This window comes from Drosophila virilis, chromosome 2 (assembly GCF_030788295.1).
Source record: "Drosophila virilis strain 15010-1051.87 chromosome 2, Dvir_AGI_RSII-ME, whole genome shotgun sequence".
In the NCBI taxonomy this organism is placed as follows: domain Eukaryota; kingdom Metazoa; phylum Arthropoda; class Insecta; order Diptera; family Drosophilidae; genus Drosophila; species Drosophila virilis.
In genome coordinates this window covers 24,164,589-24,189,188 of record NC_091544.1, presented here as the reverse complement: position 1 = coordinate 24,189,188, position 24,600 = coordinate 24,164,589, and the positions used below count along the sequence as shown (strand labels likewise).

At 40.6% G+C, this 24,600-nt stretch overlaps 1 protein-coding gene and 3 long non-coding RNA genes across 8 annotated transcripts; 2 read left to right on the top strand and 2 right to left on the bottom strand.

The window, feature by feature from the left end:
* Nucleotides 1-322: 322 nt before the first annotated feature.
* Nucleotides 323-24,537, bottom strand: abd-A (abdominal A). 2 transcript variants are annotated; one of them, XM_032440840.2, is made up of 5 exons: nucleotides 23,858-24,537; nucleotides 21,306-21,553; nucleotides 18,201-18,248; nucleotides 2,491-2,714; nucleotides 323-2,368 (listed from the first exon to the last, which is right to left on the bottom strand). In XM_032440840.2, exons 1-5 carry the CDS (start codon nucleotides 24,535-24,537, stop codon nucleotides 1,976-1,978), a joined length of 1,593 nt encoding a protein of 530 aa, XP_032296731.1. In that variant the 3' UTR covers nucleotides 323-1,975. The 2 variants fall into 2 exon arrangements, with proteins under 2 accessions (XP_032296731.1, XP_070062888.1); XM_070206787.1 differs by having other exon boundaries at nucleotides 21,306-21,550.
* Nucleotides 3,585-5,497, top strand: LOC138910884 (uncharacterized). The gene is made up of 3 exons (XR_011416043.1): nucleotides 3,585-3,881; nucleotides 3,965-4,080; nucleotides 4,140-5,497. It is a non-coding gene; the product is annotated as an uncharacterized lncRNA (long non-coding RNA).
* Nucleotides 5,584-13,405, bottom strand: LOC116652381 (uncharacterized). The gene is made up of 3 exons (XR_004305392.2): nucleotides 12,628-13,405; nucleotides 12,114-12,494; nucleotides 5,584-12,037 (listed from the first exon to the last, which is right to left on the bottom strand). It is a non-coding gene; the product is annotated as an uncharacterized lncRNA (long non-coding RNA).
* LOC116652382 (uncharacterized) lies at nucleotides 23,222-24,002 on the top strand. Of its 4 annotated transcripts, XR_004305396.2 has the most exons (4): nucleotides 23,222-23,372; nucleotides 23,420-23,574; nucleotides 23,649-23,808; nucleotides 23,864-24,002. It is a non-coding gene; the product is annotated as an uncharacterized lncRNA (long non-coding RNA). The 4 variants fall into 4 exon arrangements; XR_004305394.2 differs by having other exon boundaries at nucleotides 23,432-23,808; XR_004305393.2 differs by having other exon boundaries at nucleotides 23,420-23,808.
* Nucleotides 24,538-24,600: the final 63 nt, after the last annotated feature.

Genomic DNA, 24,600 nt, shown 5'->3' with positions numbered 1-24,600 from the left:
GATGATAGACGTTTCAAAAGTGACTGCAATGAATGTTAACCGTACTACATACACGTATATGGATATATTCATATATATATATATGTACATATATATATAGTATATAGAAGTTCATATTTGTAATATATATTTGTCGTTAATTTACGTTTTTGTTTGTGTTTGCAAATATGCATGTGTAAGATTTGCTTCACTTTATGTACGATAAATAAATATACTTTTTACCTTTACTTTGTATCTTCATTATATTAAATCAACTTGCAATTCTCCTCTCACTGTTTACGCTAAGTAAATTTAATTTTGGGAAGTTAAAACTCTACATATATGGATTTTTAGCGCGTTTTTTTCTTTTTACTTGGCCTGCTCAAAATTTATTGGTTGGGTTTTTTCTTTTCTTTTTTATTATTTTAATTTGTTGTATATTTTGTTGTAGTTGTTGTTGCAACCTTAAGCTAATACGTATTTCAGAGTTTACTATTTGTAATATTTAGTGCGTAGCATTCAACGCCGATTACAAACTTACATTTTATTTTTCTATTTTAATATTTTACTTTAATTTTATTCACTGGCAAAACGACATTTCTCTTGTTTTTGTTTGTTTTTATTATTATTATTATTACGTATTTGAAATCATGATTATGCTTTTGGGTATGTTGCATACCGTTCGTTACACATTAGAATACACCTAATCTATTATATGGGGAAATGTTTGCGCCTTTAGTTTAAGTTTTATTTTTTTGTATTTTGTAGTTCAATGTTGTTCGTTTCATTTTGCATTTATGTTTATCATGATTTACATTAAGCTGGTATTATAATTAATATTAATATGGCATTGACGGAACTAATGTATTTAGAATTCGTCTAAGCAAAATATAAAAGCATTAAAAGCATACAACAAATTACAGCAAAACATGCAACACAATATAAAGAAAATTGGAAGAGTTTTTCAGTTAAGAACATAAACAAAAATTTCCAATAAATAGTATGTGAGTACAGAACGTGCGTACAATCTTTATCTCTATAAGTAAGTAGGGGTATTATATATTTTTAAATTCATACATGTATTCATAAACATAGTTAAACGAGTTTCTTTACCATACTATGTAATCCTACAGCAGTCGTAAATAATTTTACATATTAACTCGCTAATTGGTCATTGACAATGGGCCAATGTCCATCAAGCAGAAGTTTTTGACTATCTGACTATTTGACTATAAAATATCGCTCATTTAACATGGTTTTCTCCAATCATTGTTGCCAGTCTGGGAACCTCTACGATTCAGCGTTTTGCTCTCGTTGGCAATACTCTATCATTTACCGCTATTTTATATAGATCGATGGATTCATTAACATTACTATGCTGTGCACAGGGGGTAATTGTAACTGGTGGACAGACATCCCTTGAATTAGGGGCATTCGAATAATAAACTAGTTAAAACAAGTTGGTTTCATACTCCTAGGCAATTCTGTCTATCAAATAGGCAATAGTGTCTAAGGAAGTAGCGATACGAAAATCAAAATGTATAATAAAGTCAAATTTGGGGTTAGAAATGTTTAAATATATAAAAATAATTAAAGCCTTTGCAGTTACATGTCCATTTGCCAACTCATAAACAAATTATCTGTGACCCACTGTGCACAGTCATTGATCTTGCTTGTGCACTGTATGCATGCACATATTTACTTGGTTATAAGTTCATGTATATTTATCCGTTATATGTAGACTTAAACGACTATTTACTATGTAAAACTTTACGTATTTGAGTTATCAACTTTGTTTTGTTTTTCGTATTACACAGAAGAGACGAAAAAACGCCAAACTCAAGGCATCAAGCGACGACGACGACGACGACGACGACGACGACGATGACATTGACGATGACGATGACGATGACGATTACCGTAGATGGTAGGTGGATAGTAGACGCTAGTGATAGTAGCGGTAATGATGATAGTTGAGAGAATATCCACGCAACATTTAGGAGTTGACTTTACTAACCGCCTTGAGAAGATCGTGATTGTTCTTATCAAGGGCGCTCATCATTCCAAGATTGCCACCAAGGCCAGCGCCAAGACCTGGTCCAATACCAGCTCCGACTCCAACGCCCACTCCGACACCCATGCCCAATCCAAGCTTGAGATCGTTTTGACCGACAACGGAGTGGTGCAAGTGGCCCGGATTGTGTGTAATAATCGAATGATGATCCTGCTGCTGTTGTTGCTGTTGCTGGTGCTGTTGTTGCTGCTGCTGCTGCTGCTGTTGTTGCTGCTGCTGCTGCTGCTGTTGCTGCTGCACTTGCTTGTTCTGCTGGGCGGATTTCATAGTCTCCTGAGCCTTCATTTTCTCTTGTTCCTCTCGGTCGCGGCGTGCCTAAAACGTGAATATGAAAAGAAGACGGGAGAAATGCATATTAGGCAACTATCTAGACACATTGCTGGCGACCTATTTAAAAAGTCCGTCGCAATCGTTTCGACATGCTTCCGATAACTTACCTGTTCGTTGATCTCTTTGACCGCGCGCAGCTCCTTCTTTAATTTCATGCGTCGATTCTGAAACCAGATCTTGATCTGTCGCTCGGTTAGGCAGAGCGCGTGTGCAATCTCTATGCGTCGTCGCCGCGTCAAGTAGTGGTTGAAGTGGAACTCTTTTTCGAGCTCCAGCGTCTGGAAGCGAGTATAAGTCTGGCGGCCGCGACGTCGCGGGCATCCGTTGGGCCCTGCAAACGAGAGGAGAACAAAGAAATTCGCGTTAGTCACGATTGTCACGCACACAGCTCAAGTGTTGCTATAGTGCTGGTTCCGTTTTTTGAAAACTCGTAACGAGCTGCGAAGATGCTGTCAGACTGCCAAAAACGGATTTTCGCCTCGCCTTATGGTTGCAACACATGTGAACGAGTATTTGCATCGAATCGGCTATTTTATGGAGCCCGAGTCCGTTAATGGGCTTGATTTGTGTCCAGCCATTAGCCAGAGACAACATGAGCAGCAAAAGCATTGCTGCTGATTTGGGAATTGTTTAATTGCGCGCTGAGAGCCGCGAATACTGGCGCAGAGCGAAAGGGCAATGCGATCGAGAACAGGAACTAAAACGGCAAAATAAACTAACATAGTGAACAGGGACCGGGACGGGAATGTGAATGCACTGCGAATGTCTGCTGCAAATTACGAGCAAAATAAATAATTTTTCTAACCAGGCCAGCTCTGACGTCAACCGTCAACTGACAGTCGACAGCGCCACACAGCGCAAGGCGAATCGCGGCAGGACATCAGCTCCCTGGGGGTCGGCTGACGGCTGGCCGGGTTCTGATTCCGATTTCAATGGCGATTGCACGGCATGTAAAGGGTGAACGAAAACAGCTTTCGCAGTAGTAGCTCCCGCTGGGATGAGAAACGTTTTCCAAGCATTTTTGTCTTACTTTTCTCGATTTTCTTTGTAGTTTTCTCTATTTTTCTTCTTTTTTTTTTTTACCAATATTTCACGCTACCTGTGTGAATTTTTTGCGCGACGGTGCGTGGATGATACAGCGAGGCAATGGGAATGGGCTTCGTGTTTATGTTTCGGAAATCAAAATTTCGCTATCTGCAAATTGCGGGCCAGGGATCACTTTTCCCGCTTGCTGTTTTATGACAGCACCTTTCGTTTTGCTTTTTTATTTTCCTTATTTTTCTTTTTTTTTAAAGGTTTTCACGTCAGCGGCAAATTTTTTATGGTTGGGCAAGTTGCTAGTTTCCGACAACAATGCGAGGGACAATTTTTGCGTAATATTTTGAAAGGTGCATTTGTATGGAGTTCCACTGGAGTTGTAAATCATCACACTCAAGCAATTTTTACTTTCCTCAGAATGGGTTTTATAAACGTTATGACCAACAATTTACAAGCGGCGGTAAGTCAAATCTGAAATGCAAGCGCTGCGTATCAAATCTACATATGATCTCAACGAGTATTTTATCATTTCGTTTATTTTAGCTGCACGTGAAATTCTGAAGCACAGAAAATAATGCCCATAAAATGGCCAAATTCAAGTTTCACGACTGGCGGAACTTTGGCAACCTCCAAGAAACTTGAATTCTAATCAACCCCCAGTTAGTAACAGACAGTCTATACAAATGCTAAACTAATCTAAATTATTTACACGCTACAGTAAGCAGCTACAATTCGTCCCATAAATCACGACTCCCAGGACACACGCGCCCCTAAAAGAGATTTACGACAATCGCAATAGGGGCGCACAGGTGCGAGCGAGATGGCTACTTTATGCACAGGAGTGCTGGAATCCAATATGGCTGCCGCAGTGTCTGTGTCGGACAGGTAGACACACGCGCAGACTAACATACACACACGCAAACGCATATTAAGAAAGCGGCGGCGTCGTCATGGCAACGACTGTTGTTGCTGCTGCTGGCAGAGAGAGGTCGACAGTGACGGCGACGGCGACGGCGACGTCGTTGTTGCCGTTGCCGCTGCGGTGGTGAGTCGGCGCACAGTTGAGCAAGCCAAACGAAACCGGAATTTCGGAGAGCGGAGTTTGCTTTGAGCTAAACGGCAGCGGCAGACAAAGAGAAGCGCAGGACCAGAAATCTATCTCTGAAATGTGCGAGACATATTGATTTTTCATTCAAGTTTACGGCTGATTTTTGTAATGGCCGTCAATGGTCGACTCGTTTCGTCTCCGGCCCCTGCGGAATGCACTCAATGCAGTTTTACTCACAAGTCCATTACACTCAGTGGCGAGCGGGGCTATTGTAGAGTGATTAATATGAAATTCATATTAATATTGATAACTAAATTCCCAGACTGAAAATTTCTGATATGCAATAGGTCAATGAATTCCATGAATGTATAACTATTGAACTTTTCTGTGAATATACAAAAAGTTTGGATATAGAGAGTTTTGATATAGTAAAAAGGTTCTTCAATAAAATAATAATAGTAATAATTTGGTAATCCCTGAACACATTGAAACTGGGTAAGAAGGCTATGTGCAATGTATGTAACACGCAGAAAGAGGCATCTCCGGCCTTATAAACTATATACATATATTCTTGATCAGCATCAACAGTCGAGTGGAGTGACCCATGTCCGTCTGCTTGGCCGCAAGTTTGTATATTTGAGAGAGACTTTTAGTTTGGAACGTAGGTCTTTCAAATCATAAATTACTCGCCCCATTTCCATAAAATCGATGTCGAAATCGTGTATTGAGAGCTTATCTCGCAGCTAATAAGAAATAGATATACCAAATTTGGTATTTAGATCAAAATGAGTTTTTGAATACCTGCTCATTTCTGCAATAATGGTAGTTACGGTTTTGGTATTTACAAATATTTCGATGCTATATAAAATTGCATATAGACCATTTGGAGCACAGTAAAGAAGCACAGGGTTCTGGGTTCAGGGTAACTTCTAGTCGGACACTACCGACTGCAGCACTCTTACATGGTTTGAATTGATTTGTCAACACGACAAGTTCTTCTAAGTTTAAACGAATATACTTTAATATTAAAAAATTGTAACATGTTTAATAAATGGCTTATTGAAAAGCATTACAATTAGACAATTAAAAATCATTCATATTACAATTTTTCTGTATCAATATATTTCCTCGATGCGTTTCTCACAGTTTGGTTTCTTGCAAACTAGTTTTCGATTGATTTAATTTTATCCGTGACTTCGATTGAATTACATCCCCGATGTACAGATAAAATTCAATGAATTTACTGCGCATTTAATTAGCGGTAACTAGAAATCAGGTTTAAGTCTGCGAAGCTAGCCCAAGCGAACGGGTTTATTGCACAATTCCGTGCAAAATCAATTTTCTTTCTACTTTTAAAAAATCAATTTGCGTGCCATAAACTGCCGCTGCAATTGATTGATGATGCGGCGCTTCTTAAACAGAATCCGAAACTGGTATTGTTCATTTGGGCATCCAAAATGATTTAGCAAGTGGGCAGCGCCTCAATGCCAGTGCACCAAATATCGAGGGGTTGGGACAACCATCGAGTAAACAAATGCAGCGTTAAGAGATGCCGCACTTTCCAGACTCATTGGTGTTGAGAAAGTAGCAACAAAGGTGGGACTAGGGACTCAACGGGTCAACGGTGCCGGAGCGGCAAATGGAAAAAGTGCGGAGGTGAATATTTACGGAAAGGCGTCCCAAGAAACCGTTGTCAGTAATGTGAATGGGTCGTTCTATAACAATAACATTAAAAATTAAAAATATTCATTATAATAAACGTAATTGTTCAATAAACAGAGGCGCGTATCAACAAGCCCCAACCACAAATAAAAAGCTGACTGAAACTTATGGATGACATTAAAATCATAAAAACAATTCAATGCGTACAATAAAGATACAAGCACACACACACACACACACACACAAGCACACGTAAATTGGCAGCCCATCCGACGGGTACGGCTAGCAGTAAGAAAAAGCTTTTTAAGTAGTTTGTATGTGTTAGCGAATATGTATTATGCATATAAGTTTTTCGTACACTAATATGCAAAGTACCTGTATATATATATATATATATATATATATATACCTACGTATGTGCACGTATCTAAGTGTGTATGTATCTGTGCATTTGAATTGTAGTGTCCGTGGGGAGGGCGACATGAACGGGTCCGCTTGTTTATCAGGCGACACAAAATTGTTGTAGAATAAACAAACATTTTGTTTATATTTTCTGTGCTTTACTTTTTGCTTCGATAAAAACTTAAAAAGTTTACATAACGATTGACATAAACTTTGAAACATTGTGGCTAGTGTTCTTGTGTTGACAATATTGTTTTTGTGGCCATTGTTATTGTTTTTTTTTTTAAGCTTTTTGACAATTCTATCGAACCGAGATCATGCCTGGAGAAATATTTATTAATTTCCTTCATTTTGCTTGGGTTTCGACAGTTAGAGAAGATTTGCTTGCTATTCCTTACTGTCATTTTTACTTTTAACAGCTTCCATGTTTTCTTCGATACAATCTTAAATGCTGCGCGATAGTTTTCAAGTACACAACAGCATTTTTGCAAGGCAATTTTCTCATGAATCATCTAGATTCGAAGTGGGTCACCGGAAAAAGTGTCTCTCTCAAATCAATGCTCAATAGGTTAACAATAAAATTCGCTGAAACCGACTGTAAGAGGAAATGCTGTTTTAATTTTTAGTTTGATGACTAGTTATAAATGTACATCACATGTGTTGAGGTTTTCTATGTATTTAACAGATGAAAATATGGTTTCATACATGCATATATGATCAAGTTTTTCAAAGTAAAATACAGTGAAATTCTGCTAACGGACACTTTTCAAACCATTGATAATCAGGCCATACGCATTTGTCCTCTAAAGGGGATCTTGTCTTCAGCATACAATAACTAGCCGACGGATGTTGTCCGCCCAAGAAAGTTTTTAGTTTTTATAAAAGCTAAATTAAAATATACAGAATTACTGGGACCCCCACATAACCTTCAGGTATGTGAATACCTCGCGTCTTCTGCCAGGGTGCTTTCGTCTATTTAACAGAGGCATTTCTCTACAATTCATAAAAATATGTTCTTTGTTTCCGTTTAAAAGTGTACAGACAAGAGAGAATTGTTCGTACAAATTTTAAAAATAACTGTGACAGATATTGAGGGGTATCGTCTCCAAATAAGTGTCCGTAAGCAGCGTTGTCACTATATAACTATAAATATTAACTTTTATATATAATGCTTAACATTCATTTTCATTACACATTTGGATATGAGGTCGATAACATTGATAAAGAACGATTTAAAAAAAGATTATTTAAGGGAGTATTCGAAGATTACAAAAGATCGAGAGAAATTAAACATGTTAGTTAGTTAGTTTTACTTCAAATTGAATAATCTCAATTTCGTTGCATTTTTGATTATCAATCCTTGTTTTGAGGTTTTTTGATTGGGGTATAAAATTATCCTTGTAGCGCACTCATGATAATATCTTGTTAGCTACTTTCTTTTTCTGGCTATTGTTTGTGAAAAGTTTTCTTAAAATTTTGATTGTTTCTCGCATCACTTGGGCTTGTCTACACTTGCCTTTTGGAATTTTCACTGCTCAATGTGTTTGTGCCGGGCTTCGTATGTTTTATGCTGATTTGTTTATATTCGGTATGCATTTTCGAAACGAACTTCCCGGATGGCATGTTGAAAGATATATAAACAAACATCAGATATTTAAGAAACACATGCAGCTCGGCTAATACAAAATGAACAATGCGCGCCCAAATTTTGATGCCTCAACAGTATTCCCTGGTTTCAAGCTGGCTGGCCTATTGCTGGCGTCCCTTAGTTCATTGTTTCGATGAGCATGAAGATGATGTTTTGAGTATTTAGCACAACTTGCACTGTTTTTATTTATTTTTTGTTGAATACACGACGCAAAATGGCTTCCCCAGGGACCATGCGTTCAATGGAAATGCAAATGCGAGCCAGCAGCGCCAGGACTAATTAAACTTTTAAAGAAAAGCTGCTTAAAGTTTGTTGGTTGACGGGGCTAACGCTTCCTCATCCACTCCTGGGCTACATCTGGCGCCCCTTGTGCGGCTTTTAGCAAACTGGCAGGACAAAGACAGTAAGATGTGGGGCGGGGCAGGTAAGCGTCGCCATTTATTTTCTAGCAAAAAGGGGGTGGCAGGAGCTACTGCTACACTAGGTTGCTGCCACTGCAAATAATTTATGTTTATTAAATTTATTTAAGTTTAATCAGAGTCGCGGCATTATGTTCTGGATGCGTCAGCGTAGACCGGCAGATGGGTGGGATGCTGCTTGTGCCCGAGGGGTGGTTTCTGCGAGTACGCACAAGCTGTCTACGATAGGCTGGAGTCGGGGATGCTTTTTGTGCAATTTATGTGCAACGCGTTGCCAATGTTGTTGTTTTCGTGGGCATTGCTGTTGGGTGGACCCCACCCATATCCACCTCCCAACGGCAGCCCCAGCTCCAACTTCAGAAGTGATGCCAGACAGAGCAACAGCAGTAGCTGCATAAATTGCTAATTGTGTGCTTAATCTTGGAAAATATATGGTTATCTCTATGGTTTGGCCTGCGCCGGAAAGCCTCTGCTGTTGCAAATATTATCAAGTATTAAGTGCTCACTCCTTGGGGATTAATATATTCTCATCAAATATTTCGCGCCATTATTGAAATTGTTTCTTGTTGCTGTTCCCTTTGCAGTTGGCTGCTTAATTCAACTGCCAGTTCAGGGAAATAGCATGAATTTTGGGGCTTATTGGAAAATATGGCAGGAAATTATTTGCCAAAGAGAAAACAGTTTAAGTTTATGCAAATACAAATTAAGTTGAAAACTCGGCCAAGACACATTATAAACAAAGGAATTTGGGTTTCTTTCTTCTTTTAATTTGTCCGGAGTGAAGCTACAATTTGAACTTTATATAGCTTTTGTAACGAAAGCTCACGCTAAGGAGGGGTTTTGAAAAATTCCACGCGCAAATGTGAAAAAAATCGCGAACAAACGTTAAATGAAACATATTTGTTTACCATCCAATTGGCGTCAAATTCATAATAAAATTTGTTTGATCAAATGCTCTGTTTTTAATTTCATCGACTTCAAAATCATTTACATTTATATACAGTATGTAAGCTATGGCCATAAATATGGAGTTAATATAGTGCGCATAGACCAAACAAGGCCGGAAAATACCAGCTAGTTTAATATTAGCCTTTAACAAGTATTTCGTATATTTATGTACATATATATACATATATAGCTTGGCTACAATCATCATCTTCTGGCAAAGATTGTATCTAACACGTTTACACACTTTGCGATTTCAATCCTGATTTTAATACTATTATGAAGCTTTATATTTTTGTAATATATTGAATATGTGCCATCTGTAGATTTGTCGTCAATTATCGATGCCCAGTTTCAAGGAATATACTGTAAAATAATAGTCTCCATCTGGTTCTTAAAGACATGGTACTGATTAGATCGTATACGCCTTCACAACTGCCTTAAAGAGGAGCTGCTACTTTCCAGCGACATACATGTATATGTCTAAAGGTTTGTGTGGGTGTGCGTGTACAAAGATACTCGCAAACATGCATAAATACATCGCTGTTTTGTTGCAAAGGAAACGGGAGCGAAAGGGAGCGAGAATAACAGCGCATAACGACAACAAAAAAAGCGAAAACAACGGCGCAATGGCAACCATTAGAGCCATTCACCCTTACTGTCTTTATGGCATTTTTAATCTCGTGGGTGGTTGGCTGTCCCAGCACCACCCAAATGCCCACCCAAGCCCACATCTAAGAGCGGGATGAAAACGAAGACGAGGTCGCAATTTTTTGCACGCACTGCAAACACGGGGGTGTGATAAGACAAAATACCCGCCGTAAATGTGAAATATATATGGCCAGAAGTTAAAAGGAAAAACGGGCCACCACCCAAATGCTGTACTCAATAGTGCACAACTAGGCGATACCCTATAGCCAGCTTCGAGATGGCGTGACAAGCATATGAACTTTTTCAAATACATATAATCAAGCACTCCTTCCGCAAGCTGCACACTTTCTATAATGGATGTGCTTCTTCTTCGATTTCGGTGCCCATGATCCTTTTGCATGCACAAGCAAGTACCTAAATTCTAAAAGAAGCTTAGCTGAAAACTAATATTTATTTTGATCTGCGTATGGTATACAGATATACATATACTTAAAACTTGAAGTATTTAGCTTTAAGACTCTGGTACTGAGCAAGAAAACATGCAATAATTCCTTCTGCCTGTTACATAAAGTTGAATAAAACCGTTATACCCCGTTTACATTTGGTACAGAGTAAAAAAAAGCAAAAGCCTTGCTAAAGGAGGCGAGCAAAATGAGAGGGCGACCGTGCCCATGAAAGGTACGATAAATTTGTTGGCCTGCCCAAGGGGAGTGCGAACTAATTTTTAGCAGACGATGCGAGGCAAGACAGGCAGGCCTGATTCCATTCGGGCAGCTGGAACATTTGTAACGATGGCCGATAAATAGCATTAGGCGTCTAGAATTGGTAATCCGCAAGATTTTTGCCAATGACGGCCTGCCTGTGCTTGACAGCTGTCATTACTAGTGTTGTTGCCGTAGACGCAGCTTCCGGCCACGCGTTGCCAACTGACCGCAACTTAAGCACACTCAATTTATGTATATGTGTGTGTGTGTGTGTGTGTTTGTGGTGGTGGTGTGAGTGTGCCCCAATTTAATTGCAAAAGAAAGGGGTTTAATGCGCATCAGTTGTGACTAAAATCACTGCGAATCGACACGACAATCAACTGTCATTCAATGATGGCAACAAAGTGTTACCCAGAGTGTGTGTGTGTGTGTGTATGTGTGTGTGTGCATCTATCTGTGAGTCTGTGTAGGTGTGGCTGGGTCATCAACACTTTTCGGTGCCTTTGTCTGGATGTCGCAGCCGCTATGACGAAGAAAAGGAGACCAACAACAACGGCAATAACAACGAAACACAAATATATAACGAAAAGGTTCAACAGCGACTGCAATTGGCCTCGTCTTGCCCTTTGGACGCCTCATTGGGTTTCAGCAAAGGCGAAGAAATTGAATTGAAATTGATTGCCTTCATTGGGTAGTTGTTGTTGTTATTGCTCTGGCTGTGGCTGTTGCCAGGTTCATTTGTGCGTTCTATGAACCTTGGCAACATTATATCGACTTTTATTGAAAACACATATAAATTGCGCCAACCGATTTGAAGTGAGAAAAGTGCGCAGTCTCGAGTATTCCCGATGCGTTTACGGCCCACCGCACACAATGACATCGATATCGACATTGTCGCAGTAAAAAGTCCACTCTCTTCAATCCCCATCCCAGGCAACGCACGGCAATCGCTGTTCCTATTTGGTAAAAACAAACACGAATTACGAATTTCTATTTCGACGAGCAACTTGAGCAGATGTCGACAATAACTTAAGTTGCGTGGGCTCTGCCATTTCGACTTTAAACGATGACGTATTAAAATACCATTCCAAGAGGGGGGACGCGTCCCCCAGTTGCTCTATCAGCCGTTCCTCTGCCCTTCAGAAACGTGACATTTTAATTCGTATAAAAAGCATCAATCGATCGATGCATTTGCTGCGGGTTCTATATTTACCTAGCTGTACATAACTCATGCTTAGCTTCCATTCTTATACCCACTCCCATTTCAGGATCCATTCCCGGACTCCGGCCTGTCGCATAGAAATTTCAATGTGCGTTGGCTGCCGTCCCGCAGCGCACAATGCTCGTAACTTCATATTGTCGGGGGTTCCCTCTCTCGCATTGGGTTTGAGGTGTGGTCCTGTCTGCTTCTGGGACTCACTCACCCACACACCAAAACTAACACTCACACACACACATACACTCTTCACAAAGGTTCCCAAATTGATGTCTGGTAAATTGGATTGGTAGTATAACGACAGCAGACCACAAACATCGCTGCAGCTCAAACTTGAATACATTCGCCCATTTTCTAATTTTCTTCAACGTTCGTTACCTGTCAAACGTGATTAATGACTTACAGATACACACGAAATTGAGAGTGTGTGTGAATGTGATAGTCGCACGAAGTTCTTTGGTATTGGCTGTTTTTTTTTTTTAATGGTGAACCCAGAACCCTTTTGTTATACCCTTGATTGTTTGCACCCTTCAGATTCTTGCTTCATGATCAAATTACAAAAATGAATACAAAATATATTTGTACATACGTCTACATACATGTATATATGTAAAAATGAATGAATGTTTGGAAGTGTTGTCAAAAATTATTGAAATGGCTTCATTAATGGCACAAGAAAAGTTGTTGAGCGTCTTTTAATTACAAATGATTTTCTCAATTATAAAAATGAAAATAACAAGTTTTAAAGGGAGGTTTCGAAAACAATGCATAAGCATAAGCCTGTTATTTATAGCCGTCCAGTTTCCTGGATGATATTTCCTCAATGCTAAACCGAAATAAATACGCTTTACATTCGACTTCACTGTTTGTTCATAAAAAAAAATAAAACTTAATAAAAAGTATACAAAAAGTGATTGTTAAGCAAAAAATATAGGCGCAGACCGGTTGGTTAGTCAATCTGTAGAACTATACGAAAGTCTGATTAATCAATGATACACAAGACAAGAATGCTTTTATGAGTATACGTGTGCTGGCCACATGGTAAATGTGCGGAAATTTTGAATATTTCTGTCCGATATAGTGGTCCGACCCATCCGATAGACAGACCTATCAAAGTTTCAGAACAAAAATTTAATTTGGGAGCTCTATTTGAATAATCTCCTATAATCTCAACAAATTGGATGTCTCCAGTTTTTGTGCATTACAAGAAATACCTCTTTGCTAAGCCCATTTTAATTTTAATGAAAATCAACCATTTTAAAATATATTAAAGTTGTACGCAATCAGAACTGAGAATGATTATTTAAAAAGCCGTGTGTAACATAAATACAAATATTATGCTATTAATAAAGTTTGAAATCGTTTCGTGTTTTGTATTATGTATCTGTTTCTATAGCATTTAAATAATATATCAATTCAGTGATAGTGTTTAGCATGACAATTTAAGGCCACTCGATTTTTTTCAACTCACTCAAAACTAATTTTTATTGCTAGATTTGGTATGTACACACATTTGGATGTCATGGTTATGCCTTACATATTTCTAAGGGATCGGCAATTAAACACCGAAGTTAATTAGGATTTCAAGCGAGCATACTCTAGAGCTTAACCTGCGCCGCAAGCCGCACGTGACCTTGTGTGTACATTAAATTGTACATTGGATCAAAAACAACATACATTTTGATGACAATACAGTTAGCTTAGATGATGTTTCGCCCAGGCTTTGTATGCAATGTCTATGTGCTTACGCATGTATGCCTGGAAAGAAGCTTGAATATCTAGCAAGTCTACTCAGTCAAATTCTTTTTTTTTTCTATTAATAAACAAAAGCTTGGCATATATTGCGCCTGCTCTGAACAATTATAAGTGGAATTACCCATTAGTTGCTGTTATATATGTAAATGTTTATTTTTATATGGCTCATATCGCTAACGATAATGGCAGCAATCGCATCTCAGACACACATAATAAAAATTAATCTCTCATATTAATGACAACAACTAAAACAATTGCAGAGTGCATTAACCGGCGTGTATAATTTCGTAATGAAATTTATATTAACGACTTCTTGCACTAATTAATGTTGGCTGCCGCGAAGGCCCAACAACAATTACAACAGCGAGAAAGCCACAAGCGGAATGGAGATCGTCACGCAGAGTGCGGAAAATGGCTGGGAAATGCAGTGGGACACGCGAGGCTTGAAAAACGACTCAGCAAAAGTTGCACCTAATACAAAATGGCAACAACAAAAACAACAGCAATTTGCTTAAATAAAAGTAATAATAAAACTATGCAGCGGATTTAACTAAATTCAAATAATAATTAAAATTAATTAAATTACAAAAGTTAGCGTCGAGAATTTGTGACATGTGCGAGCGAATGAATAAACTCCAAATGGTAATAAAAGCGATGGGAGGCGAAAAGGTGTGAGTGTGTGTGTGTGTGTGAGAGAGAGAGAGAGTGTATGTGTGTGCGAGTGTGAGTAATATTGTCTGTGGAACGTGTGCGCTTTTAATTTGATTTCGTCTGCAAATTTACATGAAATGGTGCAGGACGGAACGCCAGCCTCCGCCTGTTTGTCTGCCTGGCTCTCGTTTTGACCCCCAGTTGCCCACTTACCCCGCCAGGCAGACAGCGCCCCCGTGCTCTCCTGCCCCATGTAATTCAAACTCTTTCGCCAATTTGCGCCACTTGGGCATTAAAACCGCAGATTAACAGCCACACGGGGTAGTTAAAAACTTCATGCTGGCGCAGAGCGACGGAGGGTGTCGCAGGGCGTCGCAGGGTGGTGCCGAGCTTCGTTGTTGTCGTTCTCGTTGCCGTTGCCTCGCACTCCCAAACGTGTCATTTCAAAATTTCTGTAGCCGTGGAGAAGAAAAAAAAATACGCCACGAAACGTGCCGATAACACGGTGTCGCACATTTACCCCGCCCCTCTTCTCGTGACACGCCCTCAAAAGGCAAGAATACGAGCGAAAGAGAGAGAGAGAGAGAGCGAAAGAACGAGAGTATGAGATAGAAAACGTCAAATGTAAATACCACAACAAAAAAATTAAACAAGAAACAACAGAAAATCGGAAATTAAACAAAACCGAAACGAAATGGAATTCGCTTATCGCGCCTCATAAATTAACCCTTACAGCGTCCGAACAGACCCGGGATAGTGGCTGTAGATGGCCCTGTCAGTTCTCCGTTTCCCGCCCACTCAGGCAACCGACCAAGCAAGACAGATAGATTGCGAGACAGAGACACACTGAAGACTGAAGAGACGAGTAAGCGTTAAGTGGTTGCTAGGGTCGGTAGGCCGTGGCCCGAAACGACGTTTATCTGTGCCGGGCAGACACGGCGGAGATGCAGATGCAGATGCATACGCTATAGATCCGGAGACGCGTTCAACCCACTGTTAATGACATTGGCATCCGCTGTGGCTGGATCGAAATTGTAATCGTAACTGAAATTGAAATTGAAACAAATGCATTGTGCTGTGGATTGGGTCGCTTTGACAGTGAAGCGATTGAAACTAAAACTCAGACACTTCGATACGGATTGAGACTAAAAACTGAACTGTTGCGATTGTCAGTTTGATTCAATGCCGCCCCAGTGCGACCCCCAACCCTGACGCGATCGCTTATCATGAGTTATGATTATGGCATGTTAAATTAATAAAATTAATGAATATTATTGCTTAGCGCGCCTTACGTGCATATACCACAATAAAGGTGATAAGGCAAACCACATAAATCTCTGAACTTGTATATAGCCAGCCTGGAGTCGATCCAAGGACAAAACTCCACCCCATCCTCCATGGTAATAATATTACTAAATGAGCCATCAAGGAATGGGACGTGGATACGATCTATATATATATCGCTTTCTTTTCTCCCTATCCCTCACAAAATTTGAGAAGCTAAAAACGAAAATCTTAAAATATTAATTACAATTAGTGACTTTTCTTAACGAATACTTTGCCCCTACAACTATTCAACAGACGAGTTAGGTAAATAAATGTATAGATAAATATCGAATTCCGTCTTCTAAGTCGATTCCAGCACGATTGCAAATAAAAAATATAAGTAATTTAGACCAAACGCTCAGAAGTAATTATTCACATCTGAGGACAAATTGGAATGAAAGCGAGTTAATTACTTGTCAAACAGCGGCTGTTAGTGTTGTAAATTGCGCAAATGACTCCGACAATGCTCCCATGGCACCCACAGTGATTTATTTACAGAGCAAACAAACGAAGCCAGCGGCGATCGGAAGAGGGGCAGGGTAAGCCAACTCGAATATCAAACGATCTGTGAAGCTAAAAGCCAAGCTCTGGCACGTACACAAGCCGCCGGGGTTTTGTCTGCCTCTGCCACGGTTCCCCGTCAAATCCGACTCTTATTTCGGCTCTGTTGCAGCTGAAGCTGCCAGACTGCCTGGGCTCCATACTTGTTTAAACAGCGCCAATTTCACGTCTTGCAATTACATGCCACCGTCGGAATCAAGAGCATCAGCTCAGAACATACAGTTTGACATTCTCTGCGTATGCGCAATGTGACTGTCAGTTAGGAAGTAGACTGCTTCTACTACGTACTTAATTTAAATTAAGTGTACTAGCCAATTTATGACCGCATTTACATTAAGGATTTCCACCTAATAAATCATTTGAATAGAATTAGACAAGGAACTACTTTATCAAGTGAATAGCATCGAACTAAATAGACTGAAGCAGAGCATATGGACAATACTATAATCAAAACCAAATCATTTATGTATTTCAAATACTCGATTTGTTCTCACATTTATGTTGCTTTATATGTCCCAATTATCAACTAATTGAACCAATGGCTGCAACAAAATTGTTACGTGTCACATATAAACCGAATCGAATGGCGGGCGCAGTCGTTAATCTTTTTATGACTCCCATTGTGTACGATCGTGAGCTGGTGAGCTACTTGTGTTTGTTGATGACTGTTCTTCTGTATTAAGATACTTGCGTTTTATAGACGATGTCGTTGAACTAAGTAATTAAAGTGGATTGCATAGCGGCTGCCATCTGGGCCACATGGAGGCAAGCTTGAAAGCTGCCTAAAGTCTCCCCGCATATTGTCGGGCAGCATAAGCAACGCCATTATCGCGCATACTTATTAAGCAGCGATCATTTCGGTGCTCAGAGTGGAATCAGAGACGAAACGTTGCGGTAGCCAAGGTGATCATCATTATGCGTGACGCAGGACCATGCGTAAAATCGTAAATAGATCATAAAATGCTCGTAAAATTAATTTAACGACAAGAGCATCAACTACAGGCGTAACAGAGAACGCTTCACGATCTACGCTAACAATCAAATCGATCAATCGAATTTGCTTGAGTAAAATCAAATCGAGTCGAGTCGAGTCAAGTCGAGTTGAGTTGAATTGAATTACACTCTCTTTAATGGCTTACTATTTGGCGCCTCGAATTTGTGAATTTGGTTACGTACCCAATTCAGATTCGGCCATTGTTATGGGCATCACATACATGGACCTGGTATTTTGGGGGGCCTGGGTGCTTCCATTTTAATAAGCCGAGAGCGGCGATCAGTCTATCAAAGTGATTTATGATCTTACCCGACACTTGACTCGCATGCCATATTGGCACTATAATTTCTGTTTGATTATCTTCCCCTGCCAGTAACTTTCACAGTTTCACAGTGCCTGCCAGTTGCCGGATGTTTCCATTGTTGTGTGAAAGATGTTAGCCGGAAAATGACTTCAATAAACAAACGATCGCACTAGGTATGCAATAGGATTCAAAAGATTGAGCGCAGGATTTATGACAGGTCGCTGTAAAAGTCACAGTCACAGTCAGCAGGAGTGAGCCTTGTGACGAATGAAGCGAGAAGGGTTCAGCTGCACATGGAACACTCGTCGGTACGCAGCAGGTAAACATGGTTCAAGGACAGTCCGATGTAAAAAAGAAAATTATGGAAAAGGCTAGACGCAGCCGTTTTCCATACTTCATAATTCATATTTATGCATATAACCCATTGTCCAATGCCATTCGATGGATTTTTTCAAGGGTTTCGCTCACTAAGTGCTTTATTGGCGGTACTTACCATTAAAATCGCCACAAACGACACGCTCAAAGGGACTTCCCATCCAATCTGTAAAAAAGGAAAAGAAAATTGTTGAGTTTTTTAATGCATGTCATAAAAAGTTAGTGAAGGTTGCATATGTCTAATTGCGCGTTTAGCCTTGAGCATGATAAAAGAGATCTAACTACACATGGATCACATGCACACACTCACACATGGTTCCCTTTCCCTTTTCGCATTCCAATGACCTAGCTGTAAGTCTTTCTATAAGTCTTTGCCTTTTACTCAAGCAAGCCACTCAATCAAAGCATTTTAAACTTAGCTGTCAGCTCTGTGTGCAAAAAGCGAAGCCACTGCAATTCCCAAGGTCCGGACCACCAACAAAGTGGCCAATAACCAGTGACCAGTGACCAGTGACCAGTGACCAGTGACCAGTGCACCGTGCACAGTTGAACCGGCTCCATCCAAAGTGGACCACGACGACGACGTGACGCCTAATTAATAAGCAGATGAAGCTGTTCGGCGTCTAGCCTGGCGCGTTTTTAATTAAAATACACAAATTTCAGTGCAGTTGCCCTGTCGCTGTTGGCATTTTATGGGACAAACAGACAATCTCTAATATGTATGCATGTCTGCATGTATATATGTTGTATGTACAAATTCGCCAAGTCGCCAAGTCGCCAAGACTCGTAGAAGGTAGGGGCTCTGAGTAGGGTAGGGCATGGGTTATTTTGTCGCTTAGTGATTCCAGAATTTATATGTACGCATACATAAATTAATTCAAGTAACCAGTTTTCAGACTCTCCTTTCTCTCGCTCTTGTTCTCTTACTTGATTTCTTTAGCTCTGCTGCACGTAATGCACTTGGAAATTCTAATTTTCTTGAGCCCCCGCCGTCTCTATTCGCAGATGTTGCCTGCATATTTTGAGTCGCGCTTGCATCGCTTTTCCAGATAATTAAGAAAAGTTAACCTCTTTGCTTTCTTATCAGCATAATCAGGCACAGCAGCTACTCGTCTCACACCCTGGCCGTAAGCAAAGCTACATGGCTGCAACATTGTAGTTGTTGTCTGTTGGCTGGTTGGTGCAACGATGTGAAAATGAAAATTCATTCAGACGCCTTGGCGTAAAATATTAAAATTCATTAGTTAAATTGCATTTGGCAAGCATTCAGCTGTAAAACGGTGCTGTGCCCGCTGCTGCGTCCGGGTCTGGCTGGCTCTGTGCTCTGTGCTGTGGCTCTGGCCACAGAGCGAGAGCGAGAGACAGAGAAGAAGAGAGAGGGAGAGGGAGAGGGAAAGGGAGAGAGAGAGAGAGAGAGAAAGCCAATGCTTAGTGGAGAAAGAGTCGGTATCGGGGCAAGAACGACAATGTTGCCTATGTCTTGACATGGACTCTGGCTGCGCACTGCCCCGTCTGACGCTCTCTCTTTCAACTGCATATGCATTGTTGTATGAGTGTGTTGGTTGCCTTTGTGTGTGTGTGCGTGTGTGCGTGTGTGGCTGCGACGATATGTCGCGCACTTGGCTGCCATAATGGCGTCATGCTCATATTTACTTTCATCGCAGCCAGTCGTCTATGATCTCGTTGACAATTTTATGCTGTGGTGCTGTGAGCTAAAGATATGCAAAATATTTCATTGTGCGAAATACCGTTTATCTTCTAGTCGCAGCCAGTCCTACGGGTTTCCGAATACTCGATTTGTCTTGTTTTTATACAGAATACTACAAGTTAGCTATTTAGATGCGATAATTGGCTGTAACTAGAACTTTTAGTATCGAACCTGACATTTATATATATTTTAAAACATTATTTTAAATAAAACTTAGATACTGGATCGCAATTCTCTGTTTGATTTCTTAAATGCACAACACCTAATGTACATAAAATAGGTAAGGAATATAACGATAAAGAAAAATTGAATTTTTTGTCTGAGGCCGACTAACCCATGGAAATATTGCTATAAATATATAATATAATCGCAAATGATATCCTATTTTTATCTATAATCTCAGCTGAAAGATAAGCTGCTCCATTATTTATGCGATTCTCAAAAATGGCGAGTGATAGCGAGTTTATAAATCAGTCTAATTGGTAGTATGTATATTCATATTGTGGATGCCATAATTCACAAGCCATTCAACCGCAATCGAGAGGAAAAACTGAACATACTGCGCGCATTATAAAGAAAATCGTGTTGATGCAAATGCGGAGCAATAAATAAATATATCAACTGTGCAAAAAGGCGATGCAAAGCAAGGTTCGCGTAAATTAAACTGACCCACATAAATTGCATGCGAATACTGTACTACGTTTAACGCATAAAAAGAGATCAGTAGCACCACCACAGCCAACACCATTGAAAGCCCAACAACGACAACAACGGCAATAAATGAAAAAGCAACCACTCACATGGCAACGAAAACAATATGTATCTGTATCTTTTGCCGAGTATCTGACGCTGAGTGATTGCCAGTTTTGTATGCGCGGGGGCACATCTAAGCATGTGTTTGTGTATGCTGGTATGCGCTGTTTGTGTGTGTTTATGTGTGTGTTTGTGGCAACCTTGAAGCTATTTAAATTACAAATCGACGAGTCGCTTCAAAAAAAAAAAAAAATAACACAAAACACAAAAAACAAAAAACACAACACATTTTTCAACTATTTTCATTTTTATTTACTGCCGCCACTTTTTAGCTCTCTACTCGTCAGTCTATTTGCCAGTTTCAACGTCATTTCACCCATCCGTCCGACCAACCGTCCGTCTGTCCGTCTGACCGGCCGTCCGCCTGTCGCCGTCAAGAAATAATTTTGTAGTTCTTATTTGGCGGAAGACTTATGCGAATCGAACGACTTGAAAATGCCCCACAAAATGTTTATTATGAATTTTGAATTGGCTCAGAACGAGCGCATTTATCTATTGTTTATACGCCCGAATGGCCATAAAGGTATACATTAAATGGGCGAATCCCCGGGCAAATTGTTTGCCTCCCCCTACCGCTTCGTGGCGTTGATTTATGCCTAATTTAATAGAATTTTTACGTGCTCCAATGATAAATAAATTGGTTTTTAACGAGCCAAAAACCAACGTCTGTTGGCAAACTTCTCGTTGACTCTACTGACTCACCTGTGAGCGTCATCCACGGATAGCGGGGTAGATCCGCAATACTCTGTCCTGCGCCGCCAGCTCCCGGTACCACGCCGGATGCGGGCTGTGTACAAGCGTTGCCCAGCGAGTCCACGCCAATGGCTCCTGCGCTGGCTGCGGACACCGCAGAGGCAGCCGCGTGCTGATAGAACTGGGCAAAGCTGGCGGATGCCGAGGCAGGTACGCTCATCGACTGGTAACTGTTCATCACTGTGTCCGTGTACCTGCTGGTAAGGCGAGAGAAAGGAAAAAAAAAAACGATAGACAATTAGCATATTCGTATGTACGTGTGCCTGTGTGTGAGAAACACCATCCCGCCATAAAAGTCACCAAGTCAGATGCTAATGAGCCACACACAGCGGCCTGTGGCCTGTGACTTTACCGGACCCACTTCTGTACTACAACAACTGTAGTTACGTCTAATTTGTCACTAATTCCGTAAACGATACGCCCGCGGCGAGGTCCCAGCTCTTGCTCATGGGCGTATGCAAATGGCCGCAGCGGAAGGTCAATGTGCGTGCGAATCTTGTGGCCTGCGACAAATTACCAGCAGGCACCACCGCAGTGCTGCTCTAATTTGCCCAGTGGCTTTTTGAGAACTGTGGTCCTTAATAGCCACTCGATGAATGGTCAGTGGAATAGTCGATAATTAGAGCATATTCAAAATGGATTTGCGGTTAGCCAATGCGGGTTCTGGTTTCGGCTTGGCCGGGTCGAATATGTTAAGTTGTTTTGACCTAACCGTAAATAAAACTAAACATTTCTTGCTGGATGTGCCTGAGTGGGCCAGTCCTGGAGGCAACTGACCTAATAGTAATAATATATAATCTGCATTTGTAATACTGTTTATCGTGACTGATTGATTTGTGATTATCGCACAGCCCAAACTGAAAGTGATGTTGGGTGATGATTTGCGATCAAACTCATTTCTAAGGATCTATATGAAAATTCATTTGGGACTTAAACTACAACAGACAGAACGCGTTGATCCCAAGTTTTTTTTCTTAATGCGGTGGATCTCACACCCATTATCAAATGGCCAAGTAGATCTAGTCATGTCCGCCCGTGTGTCTGTCGATCTCATAATCTATAAGTGCTACAGACTTGAAATTTTAGACGGTAATCGATAGCTTGTCCTATTTCAATGTACGCGGTAAGAATCTATATCAAAAGTCTATCCATTGAGCCTAACTAGTAGATGCTAAGCTAGAGCCTACTAATTTTTAGCTAGCCTGGGAGTAGGTTACGAGGCGATAGCCCATTTTTTTAAATAATGCGACTGCATGATAACGGTTACCCACGTTAGGTAAAAAGTCCAGAATTGTATTTTCTTGGCTTAAGTATGGGCGGAATAGTGTTTGTGTATGTACACATGTATATATGAATGCATGTGTGGCTAAATATTTATGTTCAGGGTTACGAGCACAAAGATAATCGAACGTATTAATTTATAGATCGATCTTTTGTACTATACAAAAATAGTATGGCGCCTTAGTCGGGAGTGACCGGAAGATTGATTCCTTGAACACCATTTTGAGCTGCCGTCACAAACATTATGGCTTCCTTCTACACATGCATACACATAACCACGCATACACATATGCTTGCTGCGCTGCTTCTTCCCTTGCCCTTACACTGTGAAAATTTCTATCGTGATTTACTTGAGTGTTTATTGTCCGGTGTTGATTGTCTATGAAATTTTGATGAAGAATCAGTCTGGCATCCAAATGTGTGTAAGAACCAACGAAATAAACCCGTACTAGGAGGTCCTCAATGGGTTCAGGGTATACAAAGTTGCATACAAGAGCTTCTTTCACGTCGTTCTACTTTATAAGTGCATTTTTCAAAGCAGCCAAAAATTATTTAAGGAAACAATGAAGTTTCAGTCAGTCAGAGTAAAAAGATTTTCATGAGGCTATAAGAGCAAACTATTTTTAATTATCCGAAATCTGATTCTTATAGAGAGCTGATGTAAGAAACATGGCGGCCATAAACGAATCCATTGATCTGATCTTCTTTAAATTGGCTTTTCAATTAAGATGTGAAGTAAATATGATATCGATTAGTAAATCAAAATATCGATTAGTGTATAGTTTTTCCTTAAGATATCATCAAGAAAACATATCTTTAAATGGATTCTTGCCGATTTGGTGAAAACGATACGAGGTTTCGAAGTTTCGAAATAAACTTGATTAACAGCAGAATCCAAGTTCCAAATTGAGAGTTACAATTTTGTATAATCTGATATGTACGGTTGTTCTTGAAGACGGATGATTATTCAGATGCCTATTTATAATAACTAAGAAAATATATAATTTATAGGAATGGTTTCTTCTACCCAACACATTAATTTTCAAAAACAAAGCAAGAGACTTGACACTTGGTGTTATCTAGAGATCAGTTGTAAAACCCTGGAACTTTTGGCTTGAAGATATTTTGAAGAAAGTTGCCACATACGAGCGCTTTCGGGAACAGTTAGTCGGTATTAAAGTCAAAATACTTAAAATTAATGGATATTTTACTAAACTCACCTGCAGGATTTGTCTTCCAGGCCCGAAAAGCCTGGCATGCCGGAAAGGCCACCATGGCTAGTGGGATGATTTGACACGTAAGGGTACATCTTGCTGGTGGGTATGGCAAACGAAGAGCTGGCCGCAGGAGAGGGCGAAGAGCTGCTGTCGCCGGTCTGTGAGTTGCCCGCCGAAGGTGGCGTCAGCAGCAGCTGCTGATGGGCGTGGCTCAGCGACTGATGGCCACCAAGACCGGAGACGGATCCTTGCGAGCTTACCGCAGCTGCAGCGGCGGCTAATTTGTTGATGTGCTGCTGCTGTTGCAGGTGAAGAGCGGCCGAAAGAGACGAGTACTGCGACTGTTGCTGCTGCGCGGTTGATGAGGGCGAAGAAGAAGAGACGGGCGAGTTAGACGACTGGCTCAAATGTTGTTGATTAAGCTGGCTGCCGAGCTGCAACGCACTGGAGCTAGGTGACAACGAGGACGATTGCAAATGGCCGCTGCTATGGCTGTTGCTGGCACTGCTGCCCGGATGAACGCCCGGCGACGAGACACTGGATGCGGAGGCGGCGGCTGCGGCAAGGGCGGCGGCAACTGCTGCTGATGACGAATTTGGGGGGGTTGTGGTTAAGTGCGAACTGATAAATGGCTGAAACTGTGGGTACTTTGGCAGCATACTATCGAAAACAAATTTTGACATTGCACATATTTTTCTCTGGCCGAGAATTGCCGAATTTCGTCGGAGTCGATTTAGTTATTGTCT